At 40.3% G+C, this 17954-nt stretch overlaps 2 protein-coding genes across 2 annotated transcripts in view; both read right to left on the bottom strand.

Annotated features, from left to right (window-relative positions):
* The window catches only part of LOC141917659 (uncharacterized), a 198947-nt gene that overhangs the window by 47831 nt on the left and 133162 nt on the right, over positions 1-17954 (bottom strand). The gene's annotated exons all lie outside the window — the stretch shown is intronic.
* Positions 1-17954, bottom strand: part of LOC141917657 (ras GTPase-activating protein 1-like) — a 93985-nt gene that overhangs the window by 3235 nt on the left and 72796 nt on the right. Inside the window, exons 16-23 of the mRNA XM_074811023.1 lie at positions 16520-16692; positions 16206-16365; positions 15893-16035; positions 15034-15149; positions 8889-8975; positions 5819-5886; positions 4154-4242; positions 1248-1325 (exon numbers count right to left, since the gene is read on the bottom strand). Coding sequence (XP_074667124.1) covers positions 1248-1325; positions 4154-4242; positions 5819-5886; positions 8889-8975; positions 15034-15149; positions 15893-16035; positions 16206-16365; positions 16520-16692 — 914 coding nt within the window. The remainder of the gene's footprint in view (positions 1-1247; positions 1326-4153; positions 4243-5818; positions 5887-8888; positions 8976-15033; positions 15150-15892; positions 16036-16205; positions 16366-16519; positions 16693-17954) is intronic.

The following is a 17954-nucleotide window of genomic DNA, read 5'->3' on the forward strand; positions in this document are numbered from 1 at the left end:
GCTGTTTTGATACTGCATGCAAGTACTGCAATGTTTTTCTTCACAATTAAGTCTTCTATCCATGTTATCTAATACAAATTATATATTTCCTCCTCTCCACAAGAATCTATTTTATGAAGACATTTTAATTATGGTTACACATTTTACATGGAGAGGTTACTAAATATACAGCAATTCCTATTCCTACTAGGAGGGTTCTACTAAAAGGTTTGATGTTGCTATGCTACCTCTGAGCTGGCCAGAAAGATACTGAGAAAAAGAGATTCATACTATATCCTCCCCACAAATGAGGAGGATCCATCCATTAGGTGTTTTTTTGTTTTAAATTTAAATCAGACAATAGCAGCAGCAAAAATGGACACCAAAAAAACCTCCAAACTACCAAGTCAGTGAATCCACTAATAATGTAATTAAAACAGTAGATTAATCAGTTATTTTAAAACTCAACAGTTTTCTGAGTCCTCATGCATAAACTGCCATTTAAAGAAAAAAATCAGTAGGTAATAATATGCAGAAGTTGCCATTTAACTTGAAAAAGGTGACACATGGCAATCCACCTGAATGACACACTTCAAAACACTCATTCTTATAGATTATCAAAATAGTCTGAGATGTCTTCTAGGTCACTTTTAATGGATCAATTCAGGAAGCTAGGCACATTTCTTTCATATTCATTTTTAAAACAAATTCTCAGTTTAAACATATACACATACATGAGCTCCTAACTCTTGTTATAGCTATCATACACAAACCAGTAACAGTTTCAAAGTGAACTGCAATTATTATTTTCTTTTAAACTACAATATCTAGAATTCATGCAGTGAGACATTTGGTAACATATAACTAAAACTGAACATAATATTTTTTAAAACTTCAATTTTTTCAATCTCAGGTCAAAATCATATGATAAATTACACATAAGAGTTTTTTGGTTTAAAATATTTTTTTAAAAGATTGGCATTTTTGGCCAAAAGCCCTAATCCTTGGGGAGAAGCTCAAATAGACCTCACATCTACAGAAGTTGAATAAAATCTTTCTAATGGGACATTTGATTGGTTTTAATTCTGTGCAACAGGCCAGCAACCTGAAGTTCCTAAACATGCATAAGAAAAAATTTTCAGTAACAAGCATTCAAAATTGTGTGGAAGCTGATGCATTTTTGAGCTAGTTAACAAGAACTGTAAAGAATTTAAATTTACAATGTTGCTATACAGCTTCCAAAATTTTTTTGTTTTTAAACCACTTACCCCAAGTTCATCCAAGAACATGATCATACGATGTTTGTTACTCTTGATGAATGGATTTACCCCCTCCATATATGGCTCCTAGTAATGTTTAAAAATATTTATTAGAACAAATCAATACCAATTTAATAGTCATAGTTGAAGTGAACACATTGTAATCAGAGACAAATGACACTGCAAAACACAAATGTGTCATCTAGAGTGATTTTATTTTTTCAAGTGAGTTTATAATGACTGGTGTACAACCAGTCAAAAGATTACACTTTTTTGTATTCCAGATGAATTCTGAAATTGTTTATATACGCATTGTGACATGAAATTTTACATTTCTGAAATACTGAAGACAGACTTCTTTTTTCATTGCAGCTATATAATGGAGAAAACACTTTCAGAGGTAACATCAGGACATAAGTGCCCTCCTCATTCTTTCCTTAATGCTTTCATTCTAAGTTGTGAGTGACAAATGGCTTTATAATGGCAGCTTGAACTCACTTTCTTTCATTATGCTTAAGTCAACAGATTTTTATTGTTCAGCCACATTGTGACTTGGGAACAAGAACAGACCAACTGTTGCTAGCATTCTTTTAGTGGTGCAATAGAAACTTTATTAAAAGCTGAGGCTTTTTAGTGCAACTTGTAAAACCAATTTACAGAATTATGTCAAGCAATATGAAAATGAGTACAAATAAAAGGGGTGTTTCAAACTGCTGTACCAACAGAAAACACCAATCTAAGGAATAAGTAGGGGAAAAGTGTGTGTGTGTAGTGTGTGTGTAGGGGGGGAGCCAGAGGTTGGTAGTTGTTCATGTTTCAGAATTAAAATATTCTATATCCAGGCTGGAATTTTAGTCCTAATTGGTCTCAATTTGAAAGTGAATTATTACATATAGTATATAAAAGAACATGGATGTGGAATGTATTTCAAGGTTTATACAGAGACATGCCAATATTACTGAAAGATGTCTCCCCATTTTGACATCAAATAATCAATGGAAATGCAAAAAGGCTCCCATCATCTACTTAAGGCAGATGATACATCCTTCTTGAATGGATTCTTTCTAATCACAGATTTCTACTCTAGCATTTCTCAGTTATCTTTTTGATATGGATATTCCTAAAGAAATTTTACCCATTTTACCATCATATAGATGTTTTCTTTGTGGTGAGATGGCTGCCTGCCTCTCCTCTCCCACTTTTCCAACTTCAACATCCATCTAGTTGACCATGGGAAGCCAGTAGATGTGGTGCTTTTGGATTTTAGGAAAGCTTTTGATACTGTCTCTCACAGTATCCTTCTGGACAAAATGTCCAGCACACAGCTAGACAAGTCCATAATATGTTGGGTGAGCAATTAATTGGCTGGCAGGTTGGGCTCAAAAGGTTACACTAAATGGGGTTACATCAGGCTGGCAGCCAGTCACCAGTGGGGTTCCCCAGGGCTCAGTTTTAGGGCCAGTGCTCTTTAATGTTTTTATAAATGATCTGGATGCAGGAGTCAAATGTACATTAAGTAAGTTTGATGATGATGCTAAACTAGGAGGAGCTGTGGACTCACTTGAGGGCAGAGAGGCCTTACAGAGAGATCTGGATAGACTAGAGAGCTGGGCAGTCACCAACCGTATGAAATTTAACAAGAGCAAGTGCTGGATTCTCCAACTGGGACAGGGTAATGCTAGTTATACATACAAATTGAGGGATGAGAGGCTGGAGAGCAGCCCCGAAGAAAGAGATCTGGGGGTTTGGGTTGATGGCAAGTTGAATATGAGTCAACAGTGTGCCCTGGCAGCCAAAAAGGCCAACTGTGTCCTGAGGTGCATCAAGCACAGCATAGCCAGCTGGTCGGGGGAGGGGATTGTCCCACTCTACACTGCATTGGTGCGGCCCCACCTCAAGTACTGTGTGCAGTTTTGGGCATCTTAATATAAGAAGGCCATCAAACTATTAGCATGTGTCCAGAGGAGGGCGACCAAGATGGTGAAAGGCCTCAAGGGCAAGACTTATGAGGAGCTGCTGAGGTCACTTGGTTTGTTCAGCTTGGAGAAGACAAAGCTGAGGGGTGACCTCATCAGTCTACAACTTCCTCAAGGGGGGCAGCGGAGGGGGAGGTGCTGATCTCCTCTCTCTGGTGACCAGCAATAGGACACAAGGAAATGGAATGAAGTTGCACCAGGGGAAGTTTGTATTGGACTTTAAGAAAAGGTTCTTCACTGAGAGGTTGGTCGGTCACTGGAACAGGCTCCCCAGGGAAGTGGTCATGGCACCAAGCCTGTCAGAGTTCAAGGAGTGTCTGGACGATGCTCTTAGTCATATGATTTAGTTTTAGTTAGTCCTGAGAGGAGCAGGGAGTTGGACTTGGTGATCCTTATGGGTCCTTTCCAACTTGAGATATTCTATGATTCTATGAATACTAGATTATGACTGCTACCCTTTTGATCATTGACAGACAGAAAAAACAGTCCACATACTTCCACTGTTGTCTTTGGAACAAATGTCTATCTTTTCTCATAGCATTAAAATATGGTTGCATCACTCTTTATAATACCTACTAGTATGGTCATTCGTTCATCAATTATTTTAACTGTTGTTCATACTACCAGATTCAAAATCTTCATGGTATGTACCAAATCATTCACGTAAGTTTCTAAATGACTCATTCTCAAATGATTGACTCCTCTTTCCAATTCAGCCAGACTTTGTGCTACTGCTCTAGTTTAAATCAATACCCTGTTGAGCTCCAGCTGAAGAGGATAGAAGAAACTGCAGGAACAAGGCCTCCCTGCCAATAAGATATCCAGGTCACACATCAGGATTTGCACAAGAAAACAACAATTTTTTGTCTGTATTAAAGAGGAACACTGAAATGTATTGGAAATGCAGTTCTAGACTGTTCTGTGTAAAATTATATTCACCTTGGCTCCAAATTCAACCAGATTTGCTAAATTCTGCACAGACTTTGCGACCAGCGTCAGCGTTCTTGCAGCAGTAGGGGAAGGAGAATCTGATAGGAATACAAAGTAGAGAGTTACTGGCCATTTCATTTAAAACTTCCAGCAGTCACGTGGAAGTTAAGCTCTTCTACAATTTGTTATTTATCATTTGATTGGTAATAAATTAAATTAATTTCCCCAAGTTGAGTCTGTTTTGCCTGTGATGGTAATTGCTGAGTGATCTCCCTGTCCTTATCTTGACCTATGAGCCTTTCATTATATTTTCTCTCCCCTGTCCATCTGAGGAGGGGGAGTGATAGAGCAGCTTTAGTGGGCACTTGGTGTCCAACCAGGGTCAACCCACCACAAAGGAATACAGCAAAACTTAAAACCTCAAATCCCATCAACACAGCTTTATGTCTAGAACAACAGTAACACACATACTAGTCTTTACATCTGTAAGACCTCAACTACATCTGTAAGTTAAAATGCTCAGAAACATTTCTAGGTACTTAAGCCAACTGCCATGGAATAATCCATTCCCTCACTGTTAAAGCTTCACAGTGAAGCCCCATGCCAACTGTGTCAGATGTGGTCCCCGATGCATGCCAACACCGAAATCACGCCTAAGAACTGTTTAGGAGAATGCTATCTGATATCAGCCAGAACTGTGCTACAGATCAGTACAGCAATTTCACAGTCCTGTTCTAGCAAACAGGAATAGTCCCTGTCACTGTTTTATTTACTGATAGAGATGCACTCTACAAAGAGAGCATCAAAAAACAGGGTGATGCTTTTGTACTGGGCCTGGCTAGGATAGAGTTCGTTTTCTTCATAGCAATTCATATGGTGCTGTTTTAGATTTTTTAATGAAAACAGTACTGATAATACACTCATGTTATAGCTTTTGCTGAATGGTGTTTACACAGTATCAAGGCCACCTCTGTTTCTCACTCTGCCCCCCCAGTGAATAGATTGGGGGGTGCTCAATAGGCTGGGAGGGGACACAACTGAGCAGATGACCCGAACTAACCAAAGAAATATTCCATACCATATAATGTCATGCTCAGCAATAAAAGAGAAAAGAGGGGGTTTTATGGGTGTTAGCCATCTTTTGCTCAGGAAATGGCTGGGCATCGGTCTACCCATGGGAGGTGGTGTGATTGCCTTTGCATCACTTGTTTTATTTTGCTCCATTTATCCTTCACTTATTAAACAACTTTTTCATTTTTGTTTGTTTGTTTTATCTTGTCCCACAAGTTTCCTTGGTTTTATTCTTCCTTTTCTCTTCCTCTGTCCCACTGCAGGTAAGGAGGGAAGTGAGCAAGCGACCATGTGGTCCTTTATCTGCCCACCGGGGTTAACTCACAACAATTTTATGAAACACTTTTCTTTAACATCCACTTTTTCTTTTTTCTTTTTTTTTTTTTTTTTTTTACTTTAAAACAAGACATTGGGAATAAACGCTGTCTAACCTTTGAGGGTGAAAACCGTATGCTGGCTGCCTTAGGGAGAAAGTCAATCAATTGATATGGATAACATGACTTTGGACACAGTGTTCAAAAGACTTCATATTTTGCTAAATTAGGCACTAAAGTTCATGCCTATTACTACAAAGAGTATGAATTCAGTCTGAAGCATAGTCACCTGAGATGATATTAAACATCCTTGGGTTCAGGATAGCAGGACAAATCAGTCGAAGAAAAACAAAGCCACTGAAATGGAAAAAAATAGTATTTTGTTCAATAATAAAGTTAAAGAATTAATGTAAAATTATGTAGTCTTTAAGCATTTAAGTCAGTGTGGAAATCTTTGTGAGATAGATGACAAACAACTAGCCTGTACTCCGTGAATATGTTTGTTAATTAAGAACATCTAGTTATGATTTCAACTATGATAAAAACTGAAGTAAAAACAGGCATATTCATATTGATTTCCCAATTAAAGTGAACCTCTGAAACCACCTGGGAAAAGCTTAACTGTAAAGCCATACTGAAGCCTGTAGTCTAAGACCACACTGGCTTTAAAAAGGAAGAGCACTTCATCTCCTGCCTCCTACAAGTGTTCCAATGTCTACTATAGCAAGTAATTCATCCTGCAGCCACTCGCTTCCCCAGGCCAACATAAGGAGAGCAAGAGTGTACAGTCAGAATGGAACCTCTCTTTTGGCAGCAACATGGCCTTAGTTCAGCTTGAACTGATCCATATCCTGATAACAGTATGCTGTTATCCTAGAAGAATAATACTGGATCAGCTACTTTCCTCACAGATGTAATTGCTGCCACCCAGACAATCTAGAAAGCTAGGAAAAAGCGCTCAGTTTGACTGCAGAACTAGGAACTTATTAAACAGAAACCCAAAATAGCCTTCAGTTTAGCATGAGAAAAATCTAACTTTCTGTTGACAGCTAGAGTAAAAAATATCCATCTCAGGTTAACCATAATTCTGGAAGACTGCTATAAAATGAAGTGACATATGGACCAACTGAAGCAATCTAACTCACCTCTCATTTTGTTCAGAGTTCGTGGACACTACCGGCAGACTGTTTTTTCACTACAGCAATAAGTCTGACCACTTACAAAAGATTGGAAGTGGACCTTGCACTACCTTGCTTGTTAAGTATACAGTGATGTTATTGTCCGTTATTAATTGGAAGTGACACATGTAGCAGTGAGGTTAACACACCTTTCATGTGTCCAAGACACTTGAATTTCAATATATACTGTTATAGAAGTTTCCTATTTCTCCAAGAACCATGGATTATGGGCTGACAAAACACTCCTGGGCCAGTGTGAAACAAAAATATTTTCTATGAGATGAACTTAAAGCTATGAGGAAGTAAGTAATTTTGAAGTCACGGCACATACATCGATTTCTCTTGTAGATGGCCTGAAGTTGAAGAAAACTGGGGTATGAACCTAAGATGGACCTTGCAGATACAGAAGATTTAGTGCTTCTTACACTAGTCAAGCTGTCTAAATTAAGAATGAGTCAATACCTATGCATGGGTTTTTACAACCAGACAGAAATGGCAGCACTTTCTGAATTATATAGAAGGGAAGCTACCCAGACACTTAAAAACTATCCACTTGTCTGAATATGTAATCGTTTTTGGACCAAAACCAGTGCAATAAAAGATAATATTCTTCACTGGAAGCTGCAAGAAAACCTGTACTCTAGAGACAAGTCACAAGTATCCACTTATGAAGGCTAAGATAATAAGAGAAAGGGACCCAATATTTATAGTATCCAGCAGAAACCCCAGGAAAATTCTGAATGTCAGCTGTATCCACTTAAGGAAAGCCACATGGCACTCTCTGGAGATGGGGAGGAACAGAAAGAGACATGGTATTTGCTTCTAAGTTCTACACACTTGGAATAGGCTAGCCCCAACACCTCTGAGAAGAGCAGCCTCAATTTGAAGGCAAACCCCCTGCAGAACACTGTTGACAGGCATTTTATTGAAGACTTTTCTTCATGAAAAGCTTGAGTCACTATTGTTACAAACACTAAATGACAGAGAAATAAGCATGGAAGGTACTGTAGTAATTGCACTAACATTTACTGAAACTCTGAGGAAGGAAGGGCTCCCATATCTTCATTTCTGTCTCCAACCAAAGTGATAAACAAGAGCCAATGACAAACCATCTGGAAGACACTGTTCAATGGGAGATTAACCTCAGCAAATCATATCAGTTGCCAGATGCTAGTCTACCAGCAAGCTAGGCTTGCAAAAAAAGGTAAAGCAAATGTAGAAGAGATGTGGCTTTGATACCCTTAAACCCCTAGTATCATTTAGAACAACAGTGTCAAGACCTCGTTTTTGTCAAAGATTTTTTTGACCTGCACTGGTAACTGATAGTGTTAAATGAAGAACTATTTATTCAATTGATTTATGAATGCAAACTGGAGTTTTTGTACTCAGTTCCAGTTCAGGAGCCAGGTTCAGTAGTCTGCAACATTTTTACAGAGGCTCTGGAATGTTTCAACATGATTGGGCTGGAGCAGAGAAATGAAACAAAACTAGGACAGCATAGAAGTATGTATTTTCAGAAATGAGCGCTGTGTGTTGATTCTGAGTGATCAGCACTGGGAGTCTTCACTGATACAGAGAACTATATATTCCAATGCAGACAGTACCTCAGTGAAATTTAATGACAGTCCAATCACCTTTCTGAGAAGGTATTAGTTTCCTTAACATGTTATATCTGCATTTTAAAGGACATTCATCTTAGCAGGATTTTTCCAATAATTAACACACACTACATAAGAGTCCCTGGATAAGGCATGGTCCTACCAGACAGCATATGACAGGAACATCATGTTCAGAGGTCACTGCTCTCCAGAGGTTAACTATCACTTTGAGATAACTTTTTCTCTTTCCCAACATGAAAAAGAAAATCCGTATTTTAGATTAGTTTGTAAAACTTAACAAAATACAAGTAAATTCAAAGTTAAAGCTATTAAGTATAGCTATATTGACCTCTATACTACACCTCTAGCAAGGCTCCAACAGCATGACTAAGAATCTAGCAAGCTCTCAATCCTTAATTGGGATATCATGCCCCAGTACCATAATAATCTTAAATATTCTTGTAACCTATATAAGTAATATAAAGTTTTGGCACTAAAAGAAAAAAATAGATAAGCACACTGAAGTATGACAATAATAAGAGGTTAAAAGATTTTTTTCAGCATAAAGTAACAAGTAACTTACCTAACAACTCTTGTTCTCATTGTGGTATTAGCTGGCCACTTGTTTTGAACAGACTTCTGCAAGCATCCATAAATATATCTCAGTGTCCTGTAAAAATAACAGCCAATTAATAATTTCATTAAAAAACTTCACTGAATAAAAAAAGCTGTTCAGAAAGGATCTAGTCCAACCTCCTCCCTTAGTGCAGAACTATTATCAACGCTAGGTTTATAATTCAGACATAAGCTTTAAATTAATTTAAAATTGGCTATGACAGTCCATTTACAAATGGCAAAGAAAGTCCTCGCCTATTTGTGCAAGTGAAATTCTGATTATTCACATGTGCATTAAATGATTTATAATACGGTTTTTTTCCTATTTCTTAGGTATTGTTTCCTTTTAAACAATAAAAAAAAGATGGTTTGGTGGCTTTTTTCTTGGGTTTTTTCCACTTTTTAACTGAATGAATAACAATTTGTATATCCATAAATACAGGTAAGGTGTTTAAAAGTAGTTAAGCAATTGTCCTCTCCTATCAAAAAATGGGGGTGCTCTGGTGTATTTCAGAAAATGTTAAGAGATACACCATATACTTAAAAGAATGAAGCTTTTAATGCTAACCTTGCCATCACTGACACAAAAGAAAGTTCTGTTCTATTCTGCCATTCTGTAGTGGGTTGGCCCCGGCCAGCAGCTAAGCTCCCACCCAGTCACTTGCTCACTTCCCTTCAGCAGGATGGGGAGAGAATCAGAAGGGTAAAAGCAAGAAAAACTCCTGGGCCAACATAAAGACAGTTGAATAGGTAAAGCAGAAGCTGCGCATGCAAGCAAAACAAAATAAGGAATTAATTTACTACTTCCCACTGGCAGGCAGCCATCTCCAGAAAAGCAGGGCTCCATCACACATAATGGTTACTTGGGAAGACAAGCACTATCACTCCAAACATCCCCCCTTCCTTCTTCCCCCCAGCTTTTATTGCTGAGCATGATGTCACATGGTATGGAATATCCCTTTGGTCAGTTGGGGTCAGCTGACCCAGCTGTGTCCCCTCCCAACTTCTTGCCCACCTCCAGCCTATTTGCTGGGGGGCAGGGGGCAGAACGGGGAGAGAAAAAACAACCCTCAACACTGTGCAAGCACTGTTCAGCCAAAACATGGGTGTGTTATCAACACTGTTTTAGTCACAAATCTAAAACACAGCACCATACAGGCTGCTATGAAGAAAATTAACTCCATCCCAGCCAAAACCAGTACAAATCTCCACCCCTTATTCCATACCATTTGCATCATACTTAGGTCCTACACTATCCAGTACATTCTCATTAACCACCACCACCCCCTTCTCATCCTTTAGTATACATACAGATATTATTCCCTTAGTCTACAGGCCCCGTCATGAAGTATCCATAAAATGTCCATTGAGTTCATTTAGCCTGTGACTTGGGCTCCATCTGTTATGGTGGTCATTTGGGACAGAGGTGGTGTGTTGTGTGGAGTTATTGGGCACCAAAGCCAGCTCAGGTCGGGTCACTGCTGCACTTGCCTGGCTTCTTGCAAAGCTCATCCACCATTAGTTCGGGTGGTTCCTGTTGTAGTACTTCTTATAGCATACAACTCAAATCATGGGTTACAACAATTTAAACATATATCCATTACAATCTCCACCCCTGGTCCTTTTGGACCAGGCTATAGAGTTCAACATTGCAATGAACTCCATCCCTTGCCCCTGCTCCAGCACGGATCCTACATGGGCTGCAGTCCCTTTGGGGGCATACCTGCTCTGGTATGGACTTACCTACAGGCCACAGTCCCTTCACAGGGGTGTACCTGCTCTAGCATGGACTTATCCACAGACCAATCACTTCAACTCCAGCTCATAGTGGAGTTCCTCCATGTCCAGTACAGCAGCACTCAACTGTGGCATGACTTCATTCAGGCCACTGTTAGTCTCCACCCTCCGTCAGACTTTTGCAGGCCATATGAAACTATTCAAGGGTGATTGAGTCTTGCTGATCACTCCTTGACTCTCCAACTGATGAATCAGCTCATGGAGGGGAACCAGGGAGTCTCGGTTGGTGTGATATTGCCATTGGTTCAATGTCATGGTAGCAGTTGGCACCTGCTGCTCTTCAACACACAGGAACCCCACAACAGAAGGGTCCTGCAAGAGGCCGGGCAAGGCAGACAACTCTTTAATCCTCTCTGCATCTACAGCAGCTATACTGAAAGCCCACTGGTACCCCTTTGGGTCCTTGAAGTACCCTCTCCTGAAATAGTCTATGCCAAGGATACATGGAGCCTCCAGGCCAGTCACAATAGGATGTTCCTGACACTTATCCCCTGTAAGACTCACCTCAGCCTCACACAGAGACAACTGTTGGGATCCCCTTGTCACTCCGGAAATCCAGATGGGTTCCACCTCCATGGACCCTAATGGCATTAGGGTACACTGTGCACCCATGTCCACCAAAGCTTTACACTCCCATGGGGCTGATGTGCCAGGCCATTGAATCCACACAGTCCAATAAACCTGGCTGTCCCTTTCCTCCACCTGGCTGCAGACATGGCCCCTCTCTTCCTGGTCAGAGCATTCATTATCTGACTCCTGTAATTGCCAACCAGAAGTCCCTTCATTAGAATCAGAAGGAGGATCAGCCCTTTTACTGTGTCTGGAGAATTGCTCAACAGCAACCGGAGCAGTTCTCTCGATGGAGCCTTTTTGGCTGCTGTTTTACCTTGCAATTCATGTAAGTGGTCTTCCAGGTTTGAGGTAGGTGCAACACCCCACTTCCTCATGTCTTTCCTGTAGTTGCAGAGCTAGAACCACAGGGTGGTACATGGCGTGCTCTCACAGTTCCCTTTCCCTTGAGCAGAGAAAGGCTGATTTCATTACAACACTCTTGATAGCTGAGGCACCGGACTGTAGGGATAAGGAGAAAGACTCGTCAAGTTGATGGAACTGTTGGGACAGTTTCTCCACTGCCCTGTAGGGTCAGAGAGGAAGAGAGATTCTCTTCAAAGCACCAGAGTTGGCAGGCCAGTTTTTCCACAGTTGGTGTCTCGATGTCTGTCCAGTCCATTATCACCAGGGTGCTGGCATACAACATCAGTGTGTTCCATACAAACTTCCGCCACATGGACTGCAAATACTGGACTTCATCCAGATCTTTTTGAGGCCTGGTTATTGCCCAGGTTGCTCTAGGTCACCACCGCCACCACCACCACTAATTCCCTCAGATACTGAGTATCTTCTTCAATCATGGTCCACTTGCCTCAGTAGTTTACAAGACCTTCCTTGAGGGGATACCTTGCCTTCATGCTCGACAGGAGCTACTTCCAGAGGCTGTGGATTGTTGCCCCTCTTTCAGTCCCTTTGTCAATTCCATGGTCCCTTGCTAGGGATCCCAGCTGCTGGTCTTCCCTACCTTCTAATTCCTGACTGTTGGCCCCAATAAACCAGCACTGGAGCAACCAGGTGATAATCTGCTCATCTGGCTGGTGGCCATAATCTGTCCACATACCTCACAGCTCACTCAAGTATAGGGACCGGGTGATTTCTGACTCATTTATGATTTCAGTTTCTTCCCTCTTCTGTTCTTGTGAGTGCTCTGCTGCAGAACAGGCTGCCTCTACTGATTCTTCCTCCTGCTCTCCCCTCATGAGGAGCTTCTTCGTCCCTTACTAAATAAGTGGATCTCTGCTTCCATTGCTTCTTCTTGACTATAGGAACGACTGTTATAGTTGAGGGTTGGGTCTCTGGCTTAGCTACAGTGTCTGTTTGTATGTCCTCAGATCCAGAGACCCTCTCGAGCCCTTCAAGTGCTGAAGAGAGGCTCAGTAGGGGTAGAGCAGGCCCCAGCACAGTGCTAGAAGTTGTGTCTCTGATACAGACGAGGCATCATTTCTTAAAGTGTTCTGTCTTCAATAGCATTCCACACCTGTCCAGGTTTCAAGTCCCACACCACGCTCTAGGTACCTGCCCAAATTCTCCCACACACCTTACCACCCTGTGCGACATTCCGAATTAGTTGGTTACCCTTTTGAAAAGCCGGAATTAGATTCATGACACATACCAGGAAAAAAATACCAGGGAAAGCAGGGCCTCATCACAAATAACAGTTACTTGGGAAGACAAATGCCACAACCCTGAACACCCCACTTCCTTCTTCTTTCCCCCAGATTTTATTGCTGAGCATGATGTCATATGGTATGGAATATCCCTTTGATCAGTTGGGGTCAGCTGTCCTGGTTGCATGCCCTCCCAACCTCTTACACACCCCCAGCCTACTCACCTTTTTTTTGGGGACACACATACACACACACACACGGACACAACAGGCAGCAGCTGAGTGACAAAGAGAGGAAACCTCAACACTGTGCAAATACTACTCAGCAGTAGCCAAAATACCGGTATTTTGTCAATGCTGTTTTAGTCACAAAACCAAAACACATCACCATATCAGCTACTATGAAGAAAATTAACTCCAGCCCAGCCAGACTCAGTATACAATGCAAAATTCAGCATTTTGTTTACATTAAAAGCTAATTATAAAAAAGTAAAAGAAAACTGCTAGTGCTATGCACTTTTTATTCGATGGTTTCAGTCTAAACAACTTATTTTAGCTTTTTTTTAAAAAAGGAAAAGAATAACTGTGCATTTCCCTGATAGACAGAAGTAATCACAGCAGGGTGTCATTCTACTAACACCCATTTGTATTTTTAATGCTGTTGATAATTCCATCTCTTTTTCAGAGTAGAAGGACTGGAAAGACTTGGTAACTAACTTATATATATATATAGTTGTCTGCTAACTAGTACTGTCTTCTACCTCTTTGTGGAGATTGATATTTTAATTTTTTTTTTCTTTCCCTGACCCCTTGGATCTAGCAGCTTCTCCCTCAAAGAAAAGCAAGTGTGCTAGCCAAAAGCTTTTGCACTGTATTGGGTTTTCGTGGCAGGTTTTGGTAGCAGGGGGGCTTTGGGGGGGGGCTTCTGTGAGAAGTTGCTAGAAGCTTCCCCTGTGTTCAACAGAGCAAGTGCCAGCCGGCTCCAAGACGGACCTGCTGCTGGCCAAGGCCAAGCCCATCAGCGACAGTGGTAGCGCCTCTGTGATATCGTATTTAAGAAGGGATAAAAACTGCTACAGAACAAAAGCTGGGAGAGAGGAGCGAGAATATGTGAGAGAAACAACTCTGCAGACACCAAGGCCAGTGAAGAAGGGGAAGGAGGTGCTCCAGGTGCCAGAGGAGAGATTCCCCTGCAGCCCCTGGTGAAGACCATGGTAATGCAGGTTGATCCCCTGCAGCCCATGGAGGTTAACGGTGGAGCAGATATTCACCCTGCAGCCTGGGGAGGACCCCACGCTGGAGCAGATGGATGCGCCCGAAGGAGGCTGTGACCCTGTGGAGAGCCCATGCTGGAGCAGGCTCCTGGCAGGAACTGTGACTGGGGGACCCACACTGGAGCAGTCTGTTCCTGAAGGACTGCACCCTGGGGAAAGGACCCACACTTGAGAAGTTTGTGGAGGACTGTCTCCCGTGGGAGGGACCCCACACTGGAGCAGGGGAAGAGTGTGAGGAATCCTCCCCCTGAGGAGGAAGGAGCAGCAGAGACAACGGGTGATGAACTGACCACAACCCCCATCCCCTGCCCCCCTGCACCGCTTGGGGAGAGGAGGTAGACAAAATCAGAAATGAAGTTGAGCCAGGGAAGAAGGGGAGGGGTGGGGGGGAAGGTGTTTTAAGATTTGGTTTTATTTCTCATTATCCTACTCCGATTTTGATTGGCAAGAAATTAAATTAATTTCCCCAAGTTGAGTCTCTTTTGCCCACGATGGTAATTGGTGAGTGATCTCTCCCCTGTCCTTATCTCAACCCACAAGCTTTTCTTTATATTCTCTCTCCCCTGTCCAGCTGAGAAGGGGGAATGATAGAGCGACTTGGTGGGCACCTGGCATCCAACCAAGGTCAACCCACCACATGTGCAAAAAGCACAATTCATTGAAGTGTTTCTTTTTTCTTCTGTACATGTAACAGCCCTAAAGAAATTAGTCTTAGGACTGATTAGTATAAGATACACCAATAAGTACACCATTTTACGGTGCAATGTAAATCACACAAACAGAATTTTTCAAGTACAAATTTGAACAGAAGAGTGCAAACTTACGGAGGCAGTATCTCTGCAGCCATGAATATTTTCTCCACCAATTCTGAAAGTATACTGAGTAGATGTGCCAAATTAGTGTTTACATCTTCATTTTTTTCTAATTTTGAGGGATTTAACTAAAACCAAAAGGAAAAAAGACTAAGTTTCTTGTCTTGAATAGAACTACATCTATAATTTGATAATATTACACACTGAATACTATTTCAAAATAAATTAAATATTCTATTGCTGTACAAATCTCAGACTTGTACAGAACTTACAAATCTGCTTCAATGGCTAGCCAGGAAACTGATGTGAAAAAGCAATGTTTTTATAGTTCTAGTGCACTATGCTTTTAACAACACAGACATTTAACACTATTCATAACTACCCATCTTTTTTTAACTACATATATTTTCATATCTTTTAATTCAGTCTTCTGAGGACACTGCCCCCCTCTTTCCATAAATTTCAAGTGAAATGGAAGTTAGGAGGGTCGTTTTAGAAATAAAATCTAACACAAGCAGTTAATGTAAGGGAGTTTTAAAATTTAAAATTAAACTAAGTTCAGATATTGACTTCTAATATATCTGGAGCTTAACACAAGTTATTTAGGGTAGGCCATTCAGTAACTGCTACAAAAGAACCTATAATTCCTAAAGAATAAATACATAATTTAAAGAAATTTTAGTTAAAAAAATTATTTAAAAGTGATGCTATGAACATTGTTCAAGCTAACATTTAGAAAAATCTCATAATCAGTTCCATTCCGGTATTGAAATTATTTCTGAAGGATTAATAAATGCTTTCAAAGCAAACAACCAGTAGATCATCATTTCAAGAAATCAAAATTTTAGAAAAACATAGTTCAAGGTATCACCTCACAGGACTGCTTGCTCTCCATTATCTTTAATATACTGTCTTTCAGTGCATGGTGAACAAAACGTGTTGCTGTGGCTTTCATATATTGCTCCATAAGTGTACTTGATAAAGTGGTGGCACGAAACAAAGTAGTAGCTTCATCTGAAAAAAAATGAAGTGAAAAGTTGGGAAAAGGAGATATCAAAAAGTAGAGGAAAAAATATGCTGTGTTCACAGTTTGATATATAATTAAGGGAAGAGACAGAAATGAAGACTTGGGAGCCCTTCCCTCCCCAGAGTTTCAGTAAATGTTAGTGTAATTAGTACAGTACCTTCCATGCTTATTTCCCTGTCATTTAGTGTTCGTAACAATAGTGACTCAAGCTTTTCATGAAGAAAAATCTTCAATAAAATGCCAGCCAACAGTGTTCTATCCTGTCCACAAACATGTGATAAGGCATAAACTACATGCATCTCTTTCTGAAGTATGAGCTGAAAGAAAACCAGAATAATGTTCAGAAACTTGTCGTAACATAACAGTCACTACAAATACTACTTAGCTATGTCTATTAGTGTTATTGAGATTTCTCTCAAACAACAGAGAAAGTGAATTTTGACAGAAAAACTGAGGAAACAAACTTAATACCTCTTTAAACTCATTGTACTCCTCTTCTGGCATGATCTTCTCCATAGAATATCGTGCTCGAACACGCAAAGATCCTGGCTCAATACCCTTCAGTGGTATATGGGAACTGAGTTGAAACCACTCATCTGTTGCATGTCCTTTCTGTAATCGGCTTAATTGGCAACGCATAAACACTTTAGGAAAAAAGCATTGTTAAGTAGGTTATCTCCAGCAAAACAGTGCTAGTACTGAATAAAAAAAGTTTGTTTTCAGCACATCATCTTGTTTCAGCAAGAGTATTAATAAAACTGATCAAAATTTGTGCCATCGGGTATACTGACAGATTACATCTTAGATGGTGTAACAGACTCCTGAAAACTGAACCTGAAATATAAAATGTGCTGCAAATAATATATACACACAGATATTAGCAAAGTTTTCTTTTTAACACCTAAATAGGGGAAAAAGCCCCCCTTCTCCCCCAGCTACCTAGCAAACCTAGGCAGCAATCAGAAAATTAAAAGAGGTAAAGTGATTAGAATTCATTATCCTCTTTTGAAGCCTTGGGCTCATACCTCCATCAGGTCTGCTCTTGAACCACTTTGTTACTATTTTTAGTATTTATTATTAGCATTACTACATCTTTCCCAAATGTTGCCAGATGTATTTCTTTAATACTAAGGAACTCCCAGGTTAAGGCTGTAACAGTTTATACAAACCATCTAAAAAAAGCATTCCCAGACAGGTTACTGCATAAATAATGAAAAAAGTAAACTAAGAATGACAAGATCATTAATTCACTTTTTTGTGGTGTTGGTACCATAAAATTACTAAGCAATGACCTGCACCAGCCTATTCAACCATAATTGAAAGTCTGGTCTGACAGCTGACTCAAACTGCAGCTGTCAGACCACTGACCATTCCAAAATAAGCACATGCCCTCCTGAACTGAATTACTTCACACAGAAAGGGCCCAGATGCTTGCAGAGACACCATTCTATGATATACCCACAGACTTCCAAGAGGAGATACACAGCTTCAGTTTCACATTTAGCCTGTCAGACTGTCTGGAACTTCCAAGCAAACACTCTTTTTCTGCAACTCTCGATGAAATCTACTTTTGATCAAGTCCCTCACATTTAAACAAAACAACCCCCCCAAAAAAACAAAACACAAAAATAACCATCACACACTTGTTTTTCACTTTTCTACAAAGCCTATGAACAGTTCTAGTAGACTTTCCACTGCCCCAATTCAGCAATATGTTGTGACATCATTTGCATAATCAGAACAGAATAACATCACATTTCTAATACACACTTCATATTTCATATTCTTTGGAGTTGATGAACTGTTAAAGTAACACATTCAAGTCTGTCAAGTAGTGGGTAAATCAATGCATCATCATATCTGCTACTTATCACAAGTGTGGATTGGACTGTCTTTAGACCAGATA

This window comes from Strix aluco, chromosome W (genome assembly GCF_031877795.1).
Source record: "Strix aluco isolate bStrAlu1 chromosome W, bStrAlu1.hap1, whole genome shotgun sequence".
Taxonomy (NCBI): domain Eukaryota; kingdom Metazoa; phylum Chordata; class Aves; order Strigiformes; family Strigidae; genus Strix; species Strix aluco.